This window comes from Anopheles coustani, chromosome X (genome assembly GCF_943734705.1).
Source record: "Anopheles coustani chromosome X, idAnoCousDA_361_x.2, whole genome shotgun sequence".
Lineage (NCBI taxonomy): Eukaryota > Metazoa > Arthropoda > Insecta > Diptera > Culicidae > Anopheles > Anopheles coustani.
In genome coordinates, this window is record NC_071290.1 from 15,189,614 (window position 1) to 15,212,903 (window position 23,290).

Below are 23,290 nucleotides of genomic sequence, written 5' to 3' on the forward strand. Positions count from 1 at the left end.
AATAATGCTTTACATCAGTTGGTGAACGAAAAGGAGGAAAACTAGGTAAAGGTACTAGCATACAAAAAAGGCATCCGAACGTAAAATTGGGAAGAACAAACGAAAGAGAAGAACGAAACAGCGCAAACGTTGGTCACGCTGTTCGTCTTACAGCTTTTAATCACCTCGTGCCGGACGCAACGAACAGCTCACGTTTGCTAGCAAACGCGAATACCGCCGGATGCTTGTTCTGGCCACCCCGCCACCTGTTGGCGCGCTGTTGCTGACTTGACTTGGCAGCTGACATCCGCTGGCCAACCGTTTCTTGTTGTGACGACTTTAAACCGAAAGGGTATAACATGGGCGATCAGGAAAAAGAGGATTGCCGGGGGTGGGAAGAAAGAAAGAGAGCGATAGGGAGGGAGAGAGAGAGAGAGAGAGAAGGGGACGCTGGGGAACAGGCAGGGCAAGGGGACTTTTCCCGCGGGAAAAGGTCATTGCTTCGGAGGGGTTTCCGTTCCGCCTGTTTCGTGCCACGCTCCTAATTACATTGCTTATCGTAATATCGTACTACCCAAAACAGGACATCGCTTGCCAATTGGATGTACCTTGTCCAGTTAAACGCTCTTGATTCTATCGAAATTGTCTCCACTCAAACTGCTTCACACGGGTTCCTGCTGAATTATCTACGCGCGCGGTTCCTTGCTGTTAGTTTGATTATTTACCGGTTCTACCTCAGTTTTGTCCAGCGTAAAACGATACACAAATAAAAACAAACCCAACAAACTAAAGCACACAAACTCGGTACCGATGTCATTCATATCATTCTACTTATCTACACTGGAGTAAGGATACACGTTTTACTTTGCTCTTCGCTCGGTTCTTCCTTCAATCGCGCTGCGGCGTTCTTTGCTAAGGTTACCACGGGAGACTTGGCGGTTTTTAAAAAATATCCAAACGTTCGACTGTCGCCTCCACCCCACCAATCCCTAACACGCTCGATAGCTAGATTTTGTGTTACTACGATTCATTTTTAAGTATACTAAACGCAAGAAAAGAAATACTTTGACCCCCCCCGTTCGATACCGTTTATTTTGCTACGCGTGTGTACGATCGATTTGCTCGCCGTTCACCGCACAGAGGGTGGGGGGAGAGGCTGAATGTAGGGGTAGGTTCAAAGATACACCCCCGCCACCGTAACTACTTATGACCTGTCGTATATCTACTACCGGGTTTTTCGTTGCGTAACTTTACAAACTAAAGGGAAGTGGTTTGGGTTCGAAAGGGAAAGGGGAAAGGGTTTTGGGGAAAACCAAAGAGAAAAAAAAACACATTCCCAACAGGACAAACGACGGGGAAGGAAAAAAATCGATACGGATTAATAGGTTGTTAACGGTTACGTTTTTAATCGTGAGATCTGTGATGAGTTGGCTGGTTACTTTTCAACGGTTTTTAGTGATGATATATGTTAGGCTGGTTTAGCTGGAATAAATAGAGAGAGAGAGAGCAGAAGAGATAGAAGCGTGAAACGGAAGCGAAGGAGACGGATATACAAATACTATCCAAAGAGTGTTATCCGGATATATCACAACCTGTGGTTTGAGATTAAAACCCTTCGCGACGTGGGAATATTCTAACATGAAAGGTTAAGATTGAAAATGGAAAGAGGCATGCAAAGGGTAAAAGAGTACACTTGTAACCCAAGGGAAAACATCGAAATGTGTTGAGATATCGTGGACGCCTTGGTAGAGATAATCTAAGAGCTATGTTGTCGAAAATGGTTACCAAAGGATAGACATTTTCTTACAGTTCGAATCGATAATTTGCTACATTCAATTACATTCCGCCAACATCCGGACGAGTCGATGGACAGTGAGAAACAACACGAACCAAACAAACAGAGACGGAATCGTGGTGAATCTGGAATTTACCCTATCAGTATACATCTTAATCTATAGGACCGTGCATAATGTACACACTAGACATTGGTTTGGTGCCGGTTTTGCTGCCGCTCTTAGCTAGGTTCTAGGTCCGGAATACGTACCTTGCTGGAATGCACGACCTCCGTGCGAGCTGTGCACGCTCGCGGGCCCCTGTCCGTAGAGACCCTCGTAGGCTTGCTCGGGGGACAGAATGTCCTGTGTGTGTGCCAATCAACCGGGCAACGCGTGTGGGTGTGTGGCGTGTGTTCATGGCGGGTGCGACGGATGTGTGCCGTGGCGCGGGAAATTACAAACCAACACAGCAAGCCCAAAACGTACATACATACCCCGGAGCGTCCCCAGGATTCGGGACGAAATACATCCGTTGATGTATTTTAGTTTGATTTGGTTTTCGCATATGTTTCCAATGGGACAATGGGAAGGGAGTGATGTCGGTAGTTGGTGTTGGTTGTTTGGTTGTTGTTGTGGCCAATTGCGATGCGATGCAGTGTGTATCGATGGTGCAGGGTGAGGGTCCAATGTTCAACCAATTGCGCCGTAGCCGCATTTCGTATTCCAATTTTTCCAGTGATTTTGGTTTCGTTTTTTCCACAATCCGCCCGACAGGTTTCCGATGCGCCGGTGTGTGTGTGTGTGGGTTGCCGATCATTGGGGTTTGTTTCAATTTTTCATGTTCGATTTTGGTGCCGATGGGGTGAAGTAATGGGAGCGGTGTAAAAATCAAACGCAAACGAAAAATTGCATCAGCCGGGATCAAATACATGAAATAAAAATAAAGAGGTAAAAGGAAAATTAAAAATATGAATAAATTATAACATGGCGAAGAAAGTGAATGACACCGGAATGGAGCAACGAGGTTATGATGGGGAGGAAAACAAAGAGAATAGTTGATTTGGTGAGAAAAGATGAGAAATTGATCAATAGAAACCAATATTTTAACGACGTACAAACGAAGCGTACGACAGATGAAGGTGGTGAAGTAAACCAGGAAGAGAAAAAGAGAGAGAAAGAGAACGGATATTGATGAAATTAAAACTGTTTTCTGCCACAACTTGGCACGAATGTACATCGCACTGTTGTGAAATGGGTTTGGTTTGGTTATTTTGCGGTAGCTCCAGTTGGCTTTCGAAAGGAACAGAGAGAATAACAGTTCGCAAACAATGGGAAAATTAAACGGCCTATATTTATGTGTACGTCTTTCGAAAGCCAACTCGAACTGAATTTGCCACATTTGCTTTAGTTTTTCTTTGCTTTTTTCCGTTCCAAATCGTGCTGGGGTTGTGTGTTGGGTTTTCGCGAAATGTTTTTGTTTTGATAGAAAATAGGCAAAATAAACTAAATGTGATCAGGAAAGTAAAAACTATGAATCATGGGGCGCGATTTTAATTTAGGGTTTGGTTGATCACATTCGAAACGAGTTAGTGTTTAGATTTCGACTCGTGTTTCGTTACCTTCGATATCTCCCATTCAACCATTCACCCATTGTGCCATTTGCAAGAGTTGTGGTGTTGGTGTTACGTGCCAGGAAAACAAAAAAGAAACACATCGGTACATTGTTGGGGCGACGTGTTTGTAACGTGTAGGGTTAGGAAATGTTAACACTAAATAATTAGAGCGCTAACAACGATCAAAAAAACGATGCGCCTATAAACTAACAACAAAGTAACGGAGGGAAGCTCGTTTACGGTGGAAAATGAAGTGTCCGGGCACGCAGAGTAGTAATGAGAGCAGTAGATGGTACACAATCGAGCGATATGCAAAAGAAAGGAAAAACACATTCGCAAAAGGGTAACGGCAGGGTCCTTCGATCGTCGAGGACGGGGTGCAGAGTTGTTGTGAGTGAGTTGGGGAATGGTGTGCCCTATTCGTCCGCGCCTGTTGCAACCACACAGTGTCCGATCGACCTTAGGAAAGACGTGCGGGTGCGCTTAGACTGACCTGCAGGTCCGGACCGATGCCGAGCTCGCCATTGTTCCACATGCTGTCGTCCCGGAACACGGGCAGGGTGGTCAGTTCGCTGGAGAAGCGCTTCTTGTAGTCCATCGATTTGTCCTCGCTCATCTTGAAGAGGACGGCGGCGGCGTACGTGGCGACGCCCTCGTTGGCCGAGTTGAGCAGCTCGGTCAGCGGTGCGGTGGCACCCTCGGCCTCAATCATCTCCGCCACCTCCTTGTCGACGGCCAGCTCGCACAGCACACCGGCGGCGACACGCTGCAAAACGAACAAAGCAAGAAAACGTTAGACGTTGGTTGGAACTAATCAGCTTCAAGCGTTTCGCACGAATGGGGACCGGGTTATCGAGACAAGGATACAGCGATAGTATCCCTTTTTCGCAGGGCGTTTAAAACCACGCCTCAAGAGTATGCCGATTGGCCGGTAGCCGCGTGCTAGTCTGCGTGACTGTGTGAGGGAGTCATGACAAAAATGGCAAACATCCTTTCTGGCATTCGCATTTGCGCAGAATCGCGTGTTCTCCATCTCCCATCGTGCACAGATCGTGTGTCCCTGTTTCGTACACACGCAAAGGAAAAAGCATACGGCAATTCCTTCCACGGCCAGCTGTGGATGTCCTTTCCCTTTGTCTGCTTGGGTTCCCTCGGTTCGAAGGATTTCAACTAGAGTTGGGCTTTATGAACCTTTCGACGAGATTCATCAAGGTGATTCTTTAATGAATGAATAGCGTATCTCCAACGATTCATGAACCTTTAGAGACTCCGACACGATACTTGTTCGCGCGAACGCATTGACAAATCACTTTTCCGGTAGAGAAACATACACGCCTTGTTTACAAATGTATGCGGGTTAAAAGTGGTATATGTTTGTACAGGAAACGCGGCTTGTCAAAATGTTCGTCACGGTTGAAAGATTCTTGGATCCCTAAAGATTCCGATTGCTTTTGTTTGACAGATTCATTCACGATGGAGGAATCGGAGCTACACGACTCTAATTTGACGCGACACGCACCTGAATGTTTTCGATGTCGTTGTAGAACAGCAGCTGCACAAAGATCGGGATGACGTTCTGCGAGCGGATCACTTGCCGGTTGTACTCTTCCTTGGCGAGAATGTGCAGCGCACCGACCGTACCCTCGACGATCTCCTCCATGCGTACTCCGTCGGCGTACGCACCCGGCGGCTGCGAGCCGTTCGTGGCAACTGATGCGCGTTGCTGCGTGAGTGAGAGAGAGAGAACAGAGTGTCAGTATGGTAATCGAAAGCAAGTGTCGTTTGCACTGTACCCGTTGCGTGTCCTGGAATGCCTTGAACAGCAGCCGCACGAGCAGATGGATGGCGCCGTGCTCGCGCAGTGGGGCCGCGTTGGCCGGGCACAGGGCCAGATTGCGGATCAGGCCGATGACGGCCTTGATGAGCGGCCAGCGCGACGGCGGATTGAGCAGCTTCACGATCACCGGCAGGCCGTAGCCGTTGCGGACGACGTTCTGGGCCGCCTCGGACTCCGGGTGGCGCGAGGTCAGGTGGCGCAGGGCGCACACGGCCGGCTCGGTGATCTCCTCCCGGTCGCCGGCGTTGATGATCGTGCCGACGAGCGCCTCGACGCCACCGACCTGGCAGACGGTCACCTTGTTGCGCTGGTTGTTGCACGTCAGGTTGGAGAGGATGCCGGCGGCGCACGTCACGACGTTGACGTCGGACGAGCCGAGCACGGTAACCAGCCCGGACAGCAGCGTCTCCAGCCCGTCGACCTTGGTGGCCGCGTCGGAGAGGTTGCGCAGCGTCCAGAGGCAGTTCTGCACCAGGCGCTGCGACGGATTGCCGAGGTGCATCGCGAGCGCCTGCATGCCGCCCGCCTCGACGATGGCCGGCTTGTTGCTGGAGCAGACGGACAGCACCTTCAGCACGCGCGACGTCGTCCACAGCAGCTTCTCGTAGTCGTAGGAGCGCATGATGCGCACCAGCTCGCTCGGCCCGGTCGACGCCAGGATGATCAGCTTGCTCTCCTGGTTGCCGTACGCCAGGATCTGCAGGCAGTCGGTGACGATAGCGAGAAACTTGACGTTGTTGCGCTGCAGCAGCGCGACCATCTTCTGCAGCCCGCCCGCCAGCCGGACCGCCATCTTGCTGCCGTCCTGGTGCAGCAGCAGGTTGTGCAGCGTGGTGATCGCGTAGAACAGCACCGACTCGACCGGCGACGACAGCAGCTTCACCAGCGCCGGGATGCCGCCCGACTTGAAGATCGCCAGCAGACCCTGCCGGTGGTGCGACAAGTTGTGCAGCGTGCCGACCGCCCCCTTGGTCGTCTCGAGGTCGTTCGAGTTGGAGAGGGCGCGCACGAGCGCGGCCACCATCTGCGGGCTGTTCATGATCGCGTGCCGGGACGCCTCCTTCTTCGACAGCTGGTGCACCATCATGGCGGCCTGCGACACCACCACCTGGTCCTCGTCGTTCAGCAGCTTGATCAGCTCGGGGATGGCGCGCGTCGCCAGGTCCGCGTCGTCCTGGTAGTTAATCAGGTTGACCACCGCGTGCTTGAGCATCTGGGACGGCTCGGCCAGCCGCTGGACCGCGGTCGGCTGCTGCGGGTCGAACTGCGTCGACGGGATCTCGATCCCCTCCTCCAGCGTCTCCGGGAACATGGCGGCCCGGACGCGCTGCGAGCGCGTCTGGCTCAGCTGCTGATTCATGTCGTCCACCTGGTCCTGGGTGAAGTTCTGCGAGAAGCCCTGGTCCATGTCGAACATCAGCGGGTCGTCCTCCATGTCGTCGTCCTTGCCGCTCAGCGACGGCACCTGCGTCACCGCACCCGAGTGGATGCCCGAGTCACCGAGGTAGGAGTTTTGCTGCCACATCAGGGTTTGCTCCTTGGCCGACGGCATCGGCATGTCCGACGGTTGATACGGATTGTGCGACACTGCGAAAACGAGAGCAACCGACAGGGCGTTACTTCTGGAACTTCTGGTTTCCAAGCAGGCGCTACATCTACCCGATTACTACTATTTCGACGGTGAGATAGGCAAAGTAAGTAATTTTGGAGCTACTACCAGGAAGGTCTATCCGACATGCACAAATCAAGAAATAGAAACGCTACCGGTTTGCAACAACTACAACCAATGCAATGCGATTGGTATCCTCTTCAGTAGTCCTCAAATACTCAAAAAAGATAGCTGTTAGTAGGGGACGTTATCAGTACCAGAACTCATGGAGGTTCCAACGAGCAAATGCCTTAGGTTCCCACAACTACTTATTTTGTGGAACGGCTGTTAGTAGCCCAGGTTAATTAGTAGTCGGCACACAGTTGCAGAATGGACCAAAACTTCGTACTTGGTTTCGTCGGGTCACCTTTAAGCTTCCACATATACCACCAGCCACTACTGCCGGACCGTTCCTTCGGTCGCGGGGTCTTCCCGACGCCCTCGGGAGCACTGCCCGGCGTCGGCTTTCGCTTGCCGCGCGTCAACAGCATCCGCAGCAGACCGTGCTTATTGTCAACCGGAGGCATACTGCCGCTTCCGATGGGACTAACAACACACTTCCTCACCCGAGTCGCCTACACAAAAGTTCACTGAATTTGGGGAATACGGCTGGTTGTACCCAAAACGCATGCGAATGTTAAGTGTCTCAGCTTTTCTCCCCTTTTTTTCTGATTGAGGAAAAGAATTAGCTATCTCTCCTTCGCTTTTTGCGGAACTTAGCTGAGTGATTTAGGTTTGCTGGAAACGATGTTAAGTATACGGGATTGTGTTCAGATATTAGGAATCAGGTACTTATGTTCGGAATTTAAAGATTGCATTCTATTCGCGGTAGAGAACGATGATCGAGTGGAGTCTAACCCACTCCACCGAAGCTCAGACCTTCGACGCAGTATCTAAAGATGACCTCAAAGCCCAATGTCGATGATAGCCACAGCTATCGAGTACTAACTTTCAATCTTTTCCAAAATGTAATCAAGCAACAAAGAATGGTGAAGTAAGGGATCGTTTCTAGAAAAAGACATCACAGTGAGATATGAGTACATTATAAACTAAATATTGGAAGTCACTAAAACCCATAAAAACGCGTAAACATGATTCATTGCCATTGTTATCATTTTTTATAGCCAGCTGTCATTAGCTCTAAACAGTTTTTGCCCCATAAATATGTAAAAATGCGAAAAAACGCTATAGTAACATTAAAAACAAATTCTTTAGTAGGCTAAGTCTTTGCTTGGTCTTTAAAAAAACATGTACTAAAAAAGTGTACTAAAAACGCTAGTCTGTCAACGTGTTATAAGATTGCATTTTAGCAGTAGAGAACGATGAGGCCATCGAGGTAGTATCGAGAGATGATGTTTGTTTATACTATTTTAGCTTCAATTCAATTCCAACACATGAGAAAGTAATCAAATTAAACCAGAAATTAATATCAGAAATCTGTTTCCAAAAATTAATCAAACAACGAAGAATGATAAAGAGTAAGAAACTTAATCCCAGTAAGATATGAGTACAATATAAACTAAACACTGGAAGTTGCTAAACCCATACAAACATGGTACAATATGACGCGTAGATATAATTCAAAAGCTGATAAATTAACTTAAACATCGCAAAGAAGATAAAAAGATGGAGGACAATTGAAAGAGATCTTTTAATTGCATGCAAATAAACATGAAGGGCGTCTCCTAAATGTTACCATGAAAAAAGAAAAGCACGCATGGTGGAAAATTATCGTAGCCAAAGGAAATGAAGAAAATGGTAAACGCCTAAATCGGGTAATGCAATCGCGAATTATCCTCCTTTCGGCGCGGCACGGGGAAGCCGGAGTTGGGGGAATTGAACTGGATCAAGGTCCACCTACGCCTTGCAAGGATTCTCCCTCCCTCCCACCATCAACATCAACGAGAAGAATCAACATAAGAAGCTCAGCTGCCTTCTTCCCGACTGCCCAGCTGGGTGTGGGTGGGGATGGGAGGTTAGGTTTTTTTTCCTCCTCTCAGTTTCCTAGACCATTTTCTTATGTATTTAAGAAGCGAACCAAAGGAGCGGAAAGAAAACCGATTAGGAAGTTGCGGTTGGTTTGCTTCGGGGCAAAGGTAAACAACGGTCTCCTTAATCTTTCCTCTGCATCTTCCTGTGCGTGCGTGTGTGTGTGTGTGTGTTTGCTATCGTCTTCGAGAGGAAGCACTTCAAAGGAAAGCAATAGCAACAATTTGGGGGGGCCAAGAAATGGCAATAGCCATAAAAAAAAACACACATCAAATGAGACAAAAACACAGGGAAGAGAAATAAGTCAATACAAACGACGCTGTGACGCAAGGTATTCTTCAACCGGCATGCCCCGTTAGCCAGGGATAAGTAACGCTAACACGCTCTTGATCCTCTCGAGAGGATAAATCTTTTCTTTGGCAGTTTCCGGTTGTTGCGACTAATTCCGCAAAAGGTGCTCCTTCCGTCTGGAGGAGATAAATTGCCCTCGGGGCGGGCGCGTTCCGGAGTATATGTTAGGTGTAATGCTTTGTTTGCACCTGCAAATCATCGGCTGAGGGAGGGGAAGTGGAAGGAATCACCGGTCGAATTATACTTTCTTGACCACGACAGGACAGTTCGTCTTGCCTTGCGGAGAGGCGGAATAGCGGAGAACAATCTCTTGAATCAGAAGCATTAAGAAACAAACAAAAACATTCTCAAGAGGAGGGCCTCTTGTACGCGCAGCATTGATTTTGATGGCAAAGGCGTCCTGGCAAAGGAAATCACACGGCCGGGAGGGGGAAATTGCCGAAGCGCCGGTCGAATTTCCGAAGCAACGCTCAAACGCGAAGCGAAGATATCTTGACGGTTTGGAAGAGCAACAAAAAGTCACCAAAAACGAAATTACCCCTCTCGAGCGCTTCTTCCAACGTCTTGAGTTGGGCACTCTCTGTCTCTTCATCCCGCCATTCCCTCCCCCCCGCGTTCGAGCGCGACGCTGAGAGGACGAAACTAATGACGTGAAGAAAATGGACCGTTGACGGCGCGAAGTGCCATCATGATGATCAGCATCATTATTGTCATCAATCCGTCACGCTACCATTTATTGGCACCCATCGCGGGATTTTTCTCTTTCGCTTTTTTCTTTTGCTGGCGAATTCGGTTCTGTTTCCTTTTTACCGGAAAAGCTACATTTTACAGATGGGGATAATTCGATGTAACCATTTGTTTTGGCTCATAGATGTAAGACAAGATCTAAACTAATATTAAATTTTATATTTTTAATTATTAATCAAAATGGAGCATGGAATTTGGGTAACAAGAGTTTCTAATGATTTCTAAATAAATATTATGCTTTCAAATATGTTTCGTTGCCTAGTTCATGTTCAACTTTGCTTCGAAAGCGGGTGATGTTGTCTATAACGCACTTTATTTTGAAATAACTCATCGACTGGTATTGAAATAGCTCATCGACTGTTGTCTCTAACTCATCTGAGTTTGCCTCTAACTCGAACAACAAGGAATAAAACAAATAATAAACAAAGTAATTGTGGTTTGCAAAACATTGTAAAACATCCAAAGCAATAAACATTATTATTTTTGTATGCTTTAAAGATATTCTTATGTATTTTTTTTTTAAATTAGCTGTCAAGTGGCATTCATTGATAGAAGCAAGTATCTACGTTTATGCCACCGGTATTTCTGACATTTTTGATGTTTAAAAAACTTAAAGTCGTCATTTTCTGCATGAGCTATTCCAAATGGGTTGATGAACCGAATTAACCCCGTTTCTGGAATTTACTAAGTTAGGCAATCATTTTTGACAGATTCGTGTTATAAGAAATCTCCACAATATTATGACATCTGACACACATTTGGCGTATTTCTGAAATTTTTATCAATTGTAACATTGGTTTCTTTGTTTCAACTATTAAACTCGTTGTTTTATCTTAGGTTCACACAATTAAACTATGTTATTTTTGAATTTTTGTTACGAATGAACTCAAAAGTCCAGGTGGCAATAGGATTATTTCTGTTGTATATTTAGTTGGAAATGATAGAAAATGTACGCGCAAAGTTCCCCTGTGAAAACAAAATATCAAACACCTCCAGGTGAGAGACATTGACTGCTTCTTTAATTCTATTTTGATTAATTTTATAGCGACATTCGATCGAGCTCGCTCGCCGTTTGGGCAAACAGATCGCGTTTGTTGGCGCTCGGCAAATAATTCATCCACCAGTGGATTGTTTTTAAGTCTCCCAGCTACACTCGCATGCTCGGAAACATGCTGTTTCCGGGCCGATGCAGAGTCGACGACAGTGGAACAGTGGAAAGAACTCATAAAGAACAAAACCAGAGAACCAGCGGAACGACGCGGGGGGACAAAAAAAAAGCAGGCTCGCGTCGCGACACGCGCCACGTCACGTTGCCCGCCGTCGACATCATATCACTTCATCTCATCATCACCATCATCCGTCGTGCTTCTGCCGCTTGACGGCAAGCGCGACCAACATCAAACGATTCCCGTCGAGGGTGTGCATCAAAAACAGACAAATAAAAACCCGTGCCCACCGTGTGCTCGGATGGGCCCAAGTTCCGCGGGATTTTTTTCCCCGGCTTTTCAGTTTTCCCTATTTTTGTATTGCTCCTTGCTTGCTCGTTTTTCCATCATCCCTAACGATTATGGCGATGACGGCGCTTCGGCGACGGTCGTGGCTTAAAAGAAATAGCAACGGGAGATGGGATGGGTTCGTCCTGCGCGTCAAGGACGTCGCAGAGACGGAGGAGAAATTAAAGCGCTCTCTCCTTTAGCGCCGCTGGAAAATTGTACACGCAGGGGGAGGGGTAACGGGAACAAACGCGGGACGCGGAGGGAGGGGAGAACAAGACCCGGACAAGGATAAATCCCCCGGAATAAAGGCGAGGCGAAAAGATCAAAGGGTTTTGCCGTTCCGGGAAAACCGTGGATGTACGCCACCGCATACACATCCGTATCCCGGAGCATCTCCTCCACCCCACAACCCACCTCTTCTGCACCCCTTTTTCCCCACGCTGCGGATCTGTTTCCCCTGGTTTTTATTTCTGGTTTCAGTTTTGCGTCTGCGTTGCTTTATAAATCTAATTTCAATCCCCCAAAACGACCGGATACAGCGGGTCGGGAGCTGGTGGCGAGGAGGGGGAGGAGGCCGGAACACTGGAAGTAAAAATATGCTGGTAAAACTTTACTCTAACGAGCCAGACGTTTTAATAAATACCACGTCACAGGAACACCGCTTCTCACATTCCTTTCGCAAAGGAAATGAAACATTTTGTAATCGCACATTTTAAACTCGACCAACACTTTTAAACGACCTTTGAACGTCAATTGAAACATACTCGAAGGGAAGCCCTTGCTCTTCATCATTGATAATAAAGGGTTGCGGTACTAACACCGTATAATTACACCTGCAAGGCGTGCGATCGCTTGAATGTATTAATCAGTACCTTTGACCAGTTGGTGTATGCAGCACACCGTTCAAAAGCATTAGGCTCTGTTACCTTCACTCCGGTTTTGTTCAAACATTTAAAAGTAAGGTAGCGAACAAAGAAAAACGGAATAAATCACGGGAGTTGTGGGTAGAGTTTAGAAAACGAATGATAAAACTCGTCAAGCAAACTGACTAACGGATTAAAACACTCAAGAAGCGATTATAACGATCGTATCGAACTACAAGTATAAAAAGCTTGTTGTTTAATTTAGCACCTGCGTAAATTACAACATTTATTATTGAAGACGAGATAAAAAAAACATGAAACAAAACAAAAACAAAACAGAAAACTGTGAAAAACATTGAAAATTGTTCAAGGCAAACAATAAGAACAGGGACAAAAAAGTGCATAATCGAGATTTAACAAAAAAATTAAAGCTCAAAATAAAAGCTACGGACATAATAAATGGACCCGGGCCGGTTTGTAATTAATCTAAATGATCGGCATGAATACGTAACCACCGATGAAAAAGTAACCAACCACATCTGTTGCATCAGAAACTTTAGTTTTTCTTCCGCTCGAAAATTCTGGAGAAAGTAAGCTACGTAAGTAGGAAAGTGTGTGTGGGTGAAGCGAACAATTATTAAGCGATGTTCAGTTTTTATCTTTAAACTATCGTACAACGAGTAGTTAGTTCGATGAAGGGAAGGGATAAAGTGAGTAAGAAGTCGTTCGAATGCACGGAATTATCCTTACTGTTTCGTCTTCCCCTCAATACCTGCCAAACAGTCGTCAAACGCATCAAAGGAAAAGCGTTCAGTGCCACTCCACGCGTGGGGTGGAAAACGGGAAGGAAAAACGGCGCAAAAGGAAACGGGTGGGCGGCGATGAGCGTACATATCAATTACGCCATAATTACGGCACACAAACCGAGCGTGTGTGTGTGCCCTCTTGTCCCTGTGGGTTGTAGTGAGGTTTGTTTGGCGCCTGCCGGTGCTTGTGGAAAAACCGGTGTGGTGAGTTTTAAGCACTGGGGCGGTGACATATTTTTCCCCCTGCAGCCGGAACCTGTTCCTTCACAAGCCCTCGGCCTTTTTGTACCGGAGTCCTTCTTCCCTACAGCGCTAAGATCCCTCGTTCCTACGCGGTTTAAATCAATCACCCCTCACTCTGATTGCAGTTCGGCTTTCGAATTGCGTCGAAACTAAGCACGGGCCAAGCAGTGTAGTGCAGCTCCTATGGCTGAGTTTTCTTCAAAGCGTTCTCTGGTAAAAGGATTATCTACGATTACACCTCGAAAATGTCGCTCCATTCGAATTCGTTAATGGAAAACAACGTGCACTTGTGTTACATTTTATGCGCCAAAAATACAGTCGTCGCCATCTATATTTGGCTCTAACCCATCCAAGATTGTACAAACACATCAACTTTTGTCTCTAACACATCAGCGTTTGTCTCGTGTTCATCTGATTTTGTCTCATGATTTAAATGTTGTTCCTATCTAAAAATTTCTTTGTTTTTAGAAAGAATGTAACAATGAATATTATTGTTTCTACTAAAATGTATGTTATAAAGATACCTACACACAGAAAATGAGACAAAATTATTAACAAATGAAAAGTTTGGTACTGGCCAAAATTTGAAAAATATATGACAGCGATTATGAACAAACAAAATAAAGTGACGTTTAGCACCTATGAAAATAAGTTTATATCCCCGATTTCAACGCATCTGTGCGCAAACAAAAATGTAATCTTAAAATTGGTAAACAAATCATGGTAATAGGCGCAAGTAAGGGTTAAAGCATATATTAATTTGTGTTTATTGATTTTCCAACGTAAATAACTGGGAAAACTACAATCACCCTTTTTATTTTAATCTTTTGGGCAACAGACAAAAGCAGTCGAGTTAGAGACAAACTCAGATGCATTAGAGACAAAACCTATCTATTGGCGAAGTAATTCCGTAAACCTGTCAAGTTTCAATCAGTCCCGCACTTTAATCTGTTTCTGGTTGTTTCTAAAAGGCTCCTTATCAAATAAATATTAATGCAAAGCAAATTCTTCATGTTTTATTTCATGCTAAAAAACCAATTGTTTTGGATTGGATCAAAATTGAGACATTTATAGATGGCTACGAAACAAAAATGTATGCGTTGATATCTATCCTGTTTTGCTAAATTTTCGAGCTCTATAACTCCACCAGAAATGTTATAAATAACAAAACTATGCTGGAAATAGGATGAAGCCCAATTCTTCACAATTCCATTCAGGTCAACAACAAAACTGGAGTTGAAAACTTTGAGTATAAACAATGATGCTTCGTTTTTGAAAAAGGATAAAACCTGACACAAAAACAGCTTTCCACAACGAGCACACGACGTTTCGAGACCCTGCGAAAGGCCAAGGACAAGTGGAAAATATCACCTCGAAGTGGACCTTCCGGTTCGCCTACAAAAAAACGGCATGGCCGTTGCTCTGAGTCCGACCTTCTGCTCGCCGATTTCCACCGGCGTGCTGTTGGTGTACGTAATTATCCTCGGCATCGTGGCGCAGGCGAAGGCGGAAGCAAAGGCTCACACCTACGGATCTGTTCACACCGAGCCATGGCATTTTTAAGTTTATGCCTTTGGCCGTGCTCCTTTGTTTTACCACCCACGTTAGCTTTCCCTCCCACGCTGGATGTCCTTAACATTTTCATTTCACTACAGTTTTCCGTACCAACTACTGCTTTGAAGCCGAAGGCTGCTGGAGCCTGCCACCGCCGGCTGCCATTTTGCTTTACCACCGACTGCACTCCCCCCTCCCCTGCAGCAGTCGACGCCCATGGTTACCGCTTCAACGAGGCGGATTTTCCACTTCATCAGCATCAGCGATGTGAGGGTGGGAAAGGAGGAGCAGCACGACCGGAGCGGAGGATCGGGATTGCAAAAGATCAAAGGGACAACTTTTCCTATCAACAGGGTGTACAGGACGGAGAGCGTAACGCCTCGCCTCGGGTCCACCACCCCCGGCCTTCGAACTGCTTTCACGGTTGCTCAAAATGATTCGCATTGCCGAATGCCGGTGGCTGGTAGGGGGAGGAGGGGACGGGGGAAGGGTGAGGAAACGTGTTGGCAGAAAGATGGAAAACACCTCCGCCCCGCCCCGCCCCGGTAGCAGGCTTTTCTCGTTAAGTTAGTCCGCTTTTCCCGGAGCCCGTACGACCGCCGGCGCACGCACGCACACAAGCACGTGTAAGAGGATAAAAGGACACGTTTTAAATTGTGCTGCTTTTCAGCCGGTGAAGAAAGAAAAAGAGGCAGAAAGGGGGGAGAGAGAAAGAGAGAGAGAGAGGGAGAGAGAGCAAGTTTATGGTTCACCGAAACTCGAGCGCAGAGGCGAAGATAAGTTTATTTCAAATGTGAAAAGAGCCCCCGTCCCACCCGCTGGTCACGAGGCGATGCCCGGTGAAAATGGGGAAAACTATCCATCATCATTTAATTGAACCGCAGCACCGGTGATTGAATGCCATGGCTTTTTCCTCCAAAACACAAAACAAAGCAACCATTTTCTTTGAATTCCACCGAACTAACCTAACCATTGAAAGAAAAAAAAAAGGGATAAAAAACGAGGAACACTCGAGTGCATTTTATGTAGCATAACCAACATCCATTCACTAATTAAGAAACGTTAAACTGACCTCTGGAGAGGAACAGGAAAGGGGATGTCCAGCATGGGCGGACGGGATGCTGCGGTGAAGGACAACAAACAACAGGCAACGAAAAGATGAAAAGAACAACTGAAGAGATCAACCAAGCGAACAACCAAAAAGGTAAACACTAAAGGAGTGTGCAAACATGGGAATGAAGATGTTTTAATTTCATTCCGTGTGCCATCACTCTCCTAGCAGCGTTTAAGTGCTTTGTACTAAACGTCAAATGATCGGCTTAATTTCAATTTTATCAAAACCATGGTGGATTCGACATTAATAAATTAAATTGAGCAACAATTGAGTCCATCGAAGATATTGGAAGCTCTGCGCAAGGACAAAGAAACCTCGAGAAGAACATTTCAAGTGGAGATCAAGTGATAAAATCATAAAAAATAATCACTCGAAACATTTTTCGCTACAAAACGAAAACTGGGTGACAGTAACAATAAGTTCTAAAAAGTGTTTGATAAAAAGTGTTAAATAAATGGAAATGCAACATAAAAACCATAGTAAGATAAAACCAACTTCTTTGCGAAGTTAAGTCTTTATTTGGCTTTCGAAAACCGTTGGTTTAACAAATGTTCTAACCAAATTTTATTAGAAAGAATATTGTACTAAAAAGTATGCTAAAAACGCTTGGAAGTCAACGTGATATAGAAGTTGGCTATAAAAATGATTGAAATGCATCCTTTGGGAAGTCTAGTTTTGGCTTAGTTGGCGAAAACAATCGGTTCAGATGTTTTCTAACTAAATTTTATCAAAACATATTGTACTAAAAATCTGTACTAAAACAGCGTGGTAGTCAACGTGTTAATCGGAGACAATTTTAATCCCCGGGAACAGCTAGTACTCAGCGGACGCCGGAGAGGATTGCAGATGAAGATGAAAAACGAAAGAACAAAATAAAAACACACAAATATACACACCAAATCGGAAGATCTAGGTAATCTTTTTATCTCTAACAGCAGCCAACAGCAGTGTCGCCAAGCACCGATCAGCAAAGCCTCGAAAGGAAGGTAAAGCTGTTACAACAAGTTTTTCATTTCTCTCAAAAAGAAAGTTGACAAAAAAGAAAATGGAAGATCTCGGGAGTTCGAGTCAGGGGGCAGTGCACAGTCAAAGCCCTTCTCCCACCTCCCTGGAAAGAAAAAGGACCCATCCCATGGTCGCTCGCATTCAGTCGCTCTTTTCATCATTTTCCCGCGCAAAAAGGGAATGGATCTCCGACGACGTGTCCTTTGGTGGTTAGGGTGGGGAGAAAAGCTGAAGGTGGAGGAGGTACGGAGGAGAGAGTGGCTGAACAAATAAGGCACATAGCGGGGAGGAGTCTGCATGATGGGGGGGACGGGAAAGGCAGGAACCAACCCTCGTCTCATCGACGTGATTAGAGATTCTCTTTGAAGTTGGAACGCTGGAAAGCAGCAGCAGCAGGCAGCGGGCGTGGGCTTTTTTGCCATTTTCCCACCCGCCATCCTTTCCCCGCCACCATTCCGGCTCACAATTCTAAAGACAATTCAATTCGACCTGGGACGGATGCTGATTTTGGGACGAAACGAATAACGAGCAGAGTATTGCTCGAGCTCGCTTTTCCCCAAACACACACACACACACGACCAGCGAACCCATTGGGTGCAGGATGAAAATGGCAGCATGTTGTGATACGCTGCTGGAAAATAGCACATACAAGTCGTATTACTGCTGGTGCTTCTGACGAAAGCAATCGCAGAAAAACCCTTTTTCGGACGGTGTGTGTCGCATTCAAGCCATCCAGTTCGGTCCAGTATGATCCCTTCAGAGATCCCCTTGAATTTGTAGGGTAAAGTGGGGCAAGATGCACTGAAATTTGAGCTGGATTATGCCAATAGCGTGTCTAATACAGCCTGTGTTATTTTCACAGCTCTAGTACAACAATAAGTCTGAAATCGTGTAAACTGTTTATACCATATTGCAAAGTATTGCAAGTATTAACATTCCAAGCAGACATTCATATCTGACTTGATAATGTCATGTAATTAAATATTGAACAGAAAAACTGATTCAAAAAATTGCTATATCTTAAATAATAGACTAAAATCGAAAGTTTATCATGTGAGACAAAACGCACTAGCTTACAAAATATAAACAATTAGGCATAATTCACCACCAAAAAGGATTAACACAGAGCTGCGAACACTCTGCCTTCGTAATGATTGATTTTAATGTCTCACATTGCAGATACGTTGCAAATTTCATCGAATCGGTTATTTGTTCGGTTTTGACTCGCAAATTTGGTGATTTGCTTATGATAAACAACTGTGTTTTCGTATCGTGTATTTGCATTATAAAAAACTAATCTTGACTCTATCAGAAGTGATATCTATAACGTTGATTTTGAACGTTTCGTTGAACGTCTTTCTAATGCTACAACACGAAATTGTCAAACATGTTTGCTATTTCGAACTGTTGCCTTTGATAAGCAACCTTAGGCCTTCTACTTGTTGTTTTGGGTTGTGTTCACCAGTCCGACCATTTTGACCAACATTTGTCAATGCCGTACAGGCTAAAAAATAAACTTTAAACACCGTTGCTAACAAAAGGTTTGGTTGGTGTGCTGTTGGGTAATCGTATTTTTCGTTAACGAAACCAGAAATCTGTCGACATTAAGCAGTCGAATTGTGAAAATTTTGGATTATTTTATTGAATGGAGAATTATTGGGTTTCTCTAAAGAGGTGTATATTGCCTCATCTTCCCTTAAATTGTGAAATTCGAATTGTGACTGTCAAAGCCCTGTTTAAATTGATTAGCGATACTTTCATCTGAGAAAGTTCCAGTTGCATTGAAAAGGATGAACGTGAGGCGATGTAAGCTTTACTAGAAAATTCAAACGGAAAACGTCATTCCCTCCAGCCTGCCTGGTGTGTGCTTGGTCGGCGAAACAAACTGCCATTACACGGAACGGTGCCGCCAATGTGGGACGATCACAAGTTTTCCCCGAACATATACATAAACAATGACTCCCGGCCGGCGCAATTCGCAAGGCAGGGCGTACTATCAATTATCGCCTCGCAACTGCATCACTTCCCATCGGGAAAGTGTGCCCGCACCGACACACCAATTTTCCATTTCCCGAGAGACCCCCCGGCCGAAGCCATAATTAGCCCGTTTGCCCCGATCGGGTAGATATGTCGCAGTCTTTTTTGTGTCGGAAAATTGCGGGTCTGAAAATGTCATAATCAAACCACCCGTAATTTGAATGTGCCAATCTATATTTTCCTCACCGTTTTCTTTTCAAATGAACAACTCACTCGGAAATGATGGGGTGTTAAATTGGAGAAAAAAACGAGCAAGACTTGCGGTTTAAAAGGCAGGAAATGAAAGTCGGTACGGTGTTTGACATGTTCTAAATTGTAAAATGTTTTCATTATGGGTAAACACAATTTACCAAGATAGTTCATTACGATTTATCTGGTTTGCTAGCAATTGTGTGGTGAATGTTATTGAAATGTAAATTTTAGATCAACTGAAATCATCATGCACAAACTTATACTAAACATGATAGAGGAGAAAATAATATTGACAACGTACAAAGTGGAAAAACATTAAAGGACCTCCACCAAGAGCTATATGCAAAACACTTTGATCCGTACATTTTCCTTTCCCCAGCAGTGGCCCCACTTCCCGAAGCTCAAATTTCCATCTTCCAAGTTTCCATGGCTATGGTGAACTTCCACCCGAGTTGGCAACGGAATTGGGGTGCGTTTCCCTTTGATCTACGCAGGATACGGCTACTATGGTATATAGTGGAGTCGAATTGCTCCCCAAAAACTCGCTTAGTGGCGTGCAGCGGTGTCGAACCAATGCAATGCCAGAACGAGTTCGTTACCGTTCTCTTTATTGGCATATCTTTGATGATTACGCGTCTGTTCGAATCACATTTTTGGATTATATTTTCTTGTGGCGTTTTTTTGAAGTGGGAGATGTCTGATATGCAATTCCGTTATGACTTTAGTAATACTTCGTTTGTTCATTTGTTTGGTTTTTACTTGTTGGAGTTTGTTGCTAGAGGGCTGCAGGTTACCATTTAAAAATAAATTATTAACATACAATTCGAACTCATGCCGGCGTGAAGTAAACTTTTCATCGCGACGGGAAACCATCGTTACGACGTTACGGGATAGCAAAAACCTTGCGTAACTCTTACGAAGTCAACCACCGTTCATCAACTAAATGTTAAAAATGTAATGTCGCCTACCGTCAGCTTACTTACAGGCGGACTACTATTTCTGAATGGAAACTTTATGCAAAATACGACGGTAATAGAGCAAGCAACTCCAAAGGAATAAAATCATCACTTTGCCATACCGTTACGTAAATATAAAATTAGCCGGAAAATTATTATTGCTCCACCATTGGCGTCCGTAAGCGCTTAGTAGAATGTTTGCGTGCTTCACGAGTTGCGAAAAATCAGCAAAAGCAATCAACTTATTCTTAGTTTACGTAATTTTTATTTGCTTCCTAGTGTTCCCCTTCGTGTTGGTAGAATTTTAATTGTGTTTATTGAAATACAATAAACGACAGCTGCCGACAATAATCATCATCGTTACGGACTTGTTTTATATGTGTATATTGTTTGCAACAACAAGCACAATTTGCAAACAATCTCAAAAGAAAGCCAGCGTGCGGAAAAGAAATAATTGGCGCAGACAAAAAAAACAACGGGAGCAACAAGGGTTATCGAAAAAAAAAACTGGATGGTAGGCTTATCTGAGGGGAAAAGAGGGGGTATGGAGGGGGAGGCAAAGCGATCGCCACATACGCCGATCGGTTGTTGTACACATCGAACTCATTGTTATAAACAGTAAACATCTTTTTACGATCGGCGCACGATTGCAGTAAATGTACAAACATGGAGGACTCCGCAAAAAGGACACCTTGACGACGGGGCTAAAGCGATCACGGATCTAAACACAATAGTCGCTGCAGCGAGGCAAAGTTTATAAGGTTTATGATAACCACTCGACAGACAAACTAAGAAAGTTAGAAGGGAAACTGAGAGCACGAAACATGAACCAGAATAACACATAAGCTACATCCTCCTCAGAGAAATGAGAAAGAGAGTGAAGGAAGGAAAGTCCTCGAATTAACATAGACATGCACTAAAATTGTGTCCACCAACCAACCAAAGTCAGGTCTTTAAAGCACTTTTAAACAACAGCAACACCAACTGTCAAACGCTCATTTCACTCATCCCGAACGCTAAGTTAGTATGTCTAATCGCAAAATAAACAAATTATTGTAGTTGCCCAACTAAACTTTTACTAAACATAGCCAGGCTAGCAATGTATTTCACATCAATGAAACTTGTGTAACCACTTTGCTCCAATGACAGCTTTGAAAGGAAACATCAGTATAAAGCCTTTTTAAAATGATTGTTTCGTTTGTTGTTTTGCGATTGAAGTTCACTTGAATGAATGAAAATGAATATAGTTATGAACTTTAGAAACGAAATAACTAGGCTTATTTACAATTCTGCACAGTTTGTTTATCTTTCCAAGATACACAGTTAACGTTAATTTGTATTAAATATTATAGCTAGGTACCGGGTTCGGAAACTTTCAATCAACTTTAGTCTTAGAATTTGGACACCATTTGACCTGCCTATGTCGCTCGAATTTTTACATATCTTAAAGACCAAATTTCTATACTCTCACTACACTTATTTGGCTATTGTAGGCGACATTTCGCCTAAGAAGAGATATGTAAGTTTCGTGACAACAAGCGGTGAAATGTGTGTCTTAACCGAAAAGAGCTAATCAGGATCAACTTTAAGGCGTTGAGATCGGAGATCAACGGAAGTCTGGAATTCTCGCCTCAGCATATAGCGTAATGTTATTTTGAAAGTTCCGCTTAAGCGTAGATCTCTTCAAGGAACCATGAAGGTGATTCTGTTGGCGAATATCCCGCTCGACAAAATTCCACGAAAATTCTCACCTCCGTTAGGATCAAGGTTAGATTCGTTCCTCGGAAAGGAACTATCTGGCCATAAGAGTTCACCAGGAAACTGATATAACGGTAAGGAATATGCTATTGCGGTCCAAACCGAAAGGTTTTGAATTGGCTAGATTCTAGGAAGACGAGACTTTAGTCGGTTGACAGATGGAAGAACTTCGCGATATCAGATACTAGGAAACTCAGGCTTTAAAGACAGACTAATGAGATCAAATTGGGAAACGAAACAAATGTCCTCGGTCGGTGGGTACTGAATCTCCTGTATCGGGTACTGGACTCGCTTCGATAGGATTTAATTCTAAATATTTGTAATTTGTTAACCCTGGACTAAGGCACCTTAATGCGGTGGTTCCTTACGTTCTCCGAGATATTGCAGAAACTCCATCGCATCCAGCGCGGACGGTCTGTGGACAGTGGGTGCCCGTCTGCCCGCACTCCTGGCGGTAATGTCCTCACCCTTGACCCTCCCCCTCCCTCTAGCTTCTCTCGACACTTGATCTGGTGTTACTTTTAACTCTTAACAATTCAAATAGACCGTTACTAAACCCTGCTGTCATCGAAGAACCGCAACGATAGGCAACGCTTACCACCACTGCAACCACCACACCCGGTACTATGTGTCACTGTTCCTCAACCCTACCTCCGACCCCTCGAGAACGTCTGCTATCATGGTTTCACTTCCGTTTTTCGGGGGGGGGGGAGCTCATCCGGATGTCCTCGTTTTCGTGACCGGCGCGTAACACTCTCTCGCTCGCACTTTTCTTGGTTCCTGGGAGTATCTAATTTTGGTCTGGGTCGCCACACGCGAACGGAAGGACTTCGACGCGCTGGCAGACGACGAAACGACGAACTTTTCGAGGTCGCGCGCGAGGTGCGATTTGAGTTTTGAGGATGAAGGATGTGTCGGTTGATCGGTGTTTCGGTTCGGTTGATTGTTGGAGGGTCCTGTGGTTGATTTGATGTGCTTCCTTGCTGGCTCAGAAGACGCTTACTTTTACACTGTAACACTACGAGCTCTTGGAGAAAAAACAATGTCCACATTTAAACGCGCACGACCGGGGGGACGACGACAAATCGAGGATCTATGTGACACCGGTGGTTGAGAGTAGTTCTGGGAAGCGTCTCTATCGCGGTACTGTCTAGTAGGCGAGGATCGTAACGGCCTTCTACCAACTTGGACTGCAAGTCCGCCAGGAGCCGAAAGCACAACACGCCCCTGGCCACCCGTTCCCTCCTCCCCCTCCTCCGTGTGTCCTGGTGGACGGTAGGGACTCGTCTTCAGCAAAAGGGCGCAGCAGCCAACACACCACGCGACC

The 23,290-nt window shown here is 45.2% G+C and overlaps 1 protein-coding gene across 2 annotated transcripts in view; it reads right to left on the reverse strand.

Moving 5' to 3' along the window:
• LOC131268607 (armadillo segment polarity protein) overlaps positions 1-23,290 on the reverse strand; it is a 40,301-nt gene that overhangs the window by 1,999 nt on the left and 15,012 nt on the right. The window contains exons 1-5 of one of the 2 annotated variants that reach the window (XM_058270831.1): positions 11,029-11,056; positions 5,161-6,791; positions 4,887-5,090; positions 3,861-4,133; positions 2,024-2,117 (exon numbers count right to left, since the gene is read on the reverse strand). In XM_058270831.1, coding sequence (XP_058126814.1) covers positions 2,024-2,117; positions 3,861-4,133; positions 4,887-5,090; positions 5,161-6,791; positions 11,029-11,056 — 2,230 coding nt within the window. Of the gene's footprint in view, positions 1-2,023; positions 2,118-3,860; positions 4,134-4,886; positions 5,091-5,160; positions 6,792-11,028; positions 11,057-23,290 lie in introns of those variants that run through there. The other variant, XM_058270830.1, reaches the window with a different exon arrangement.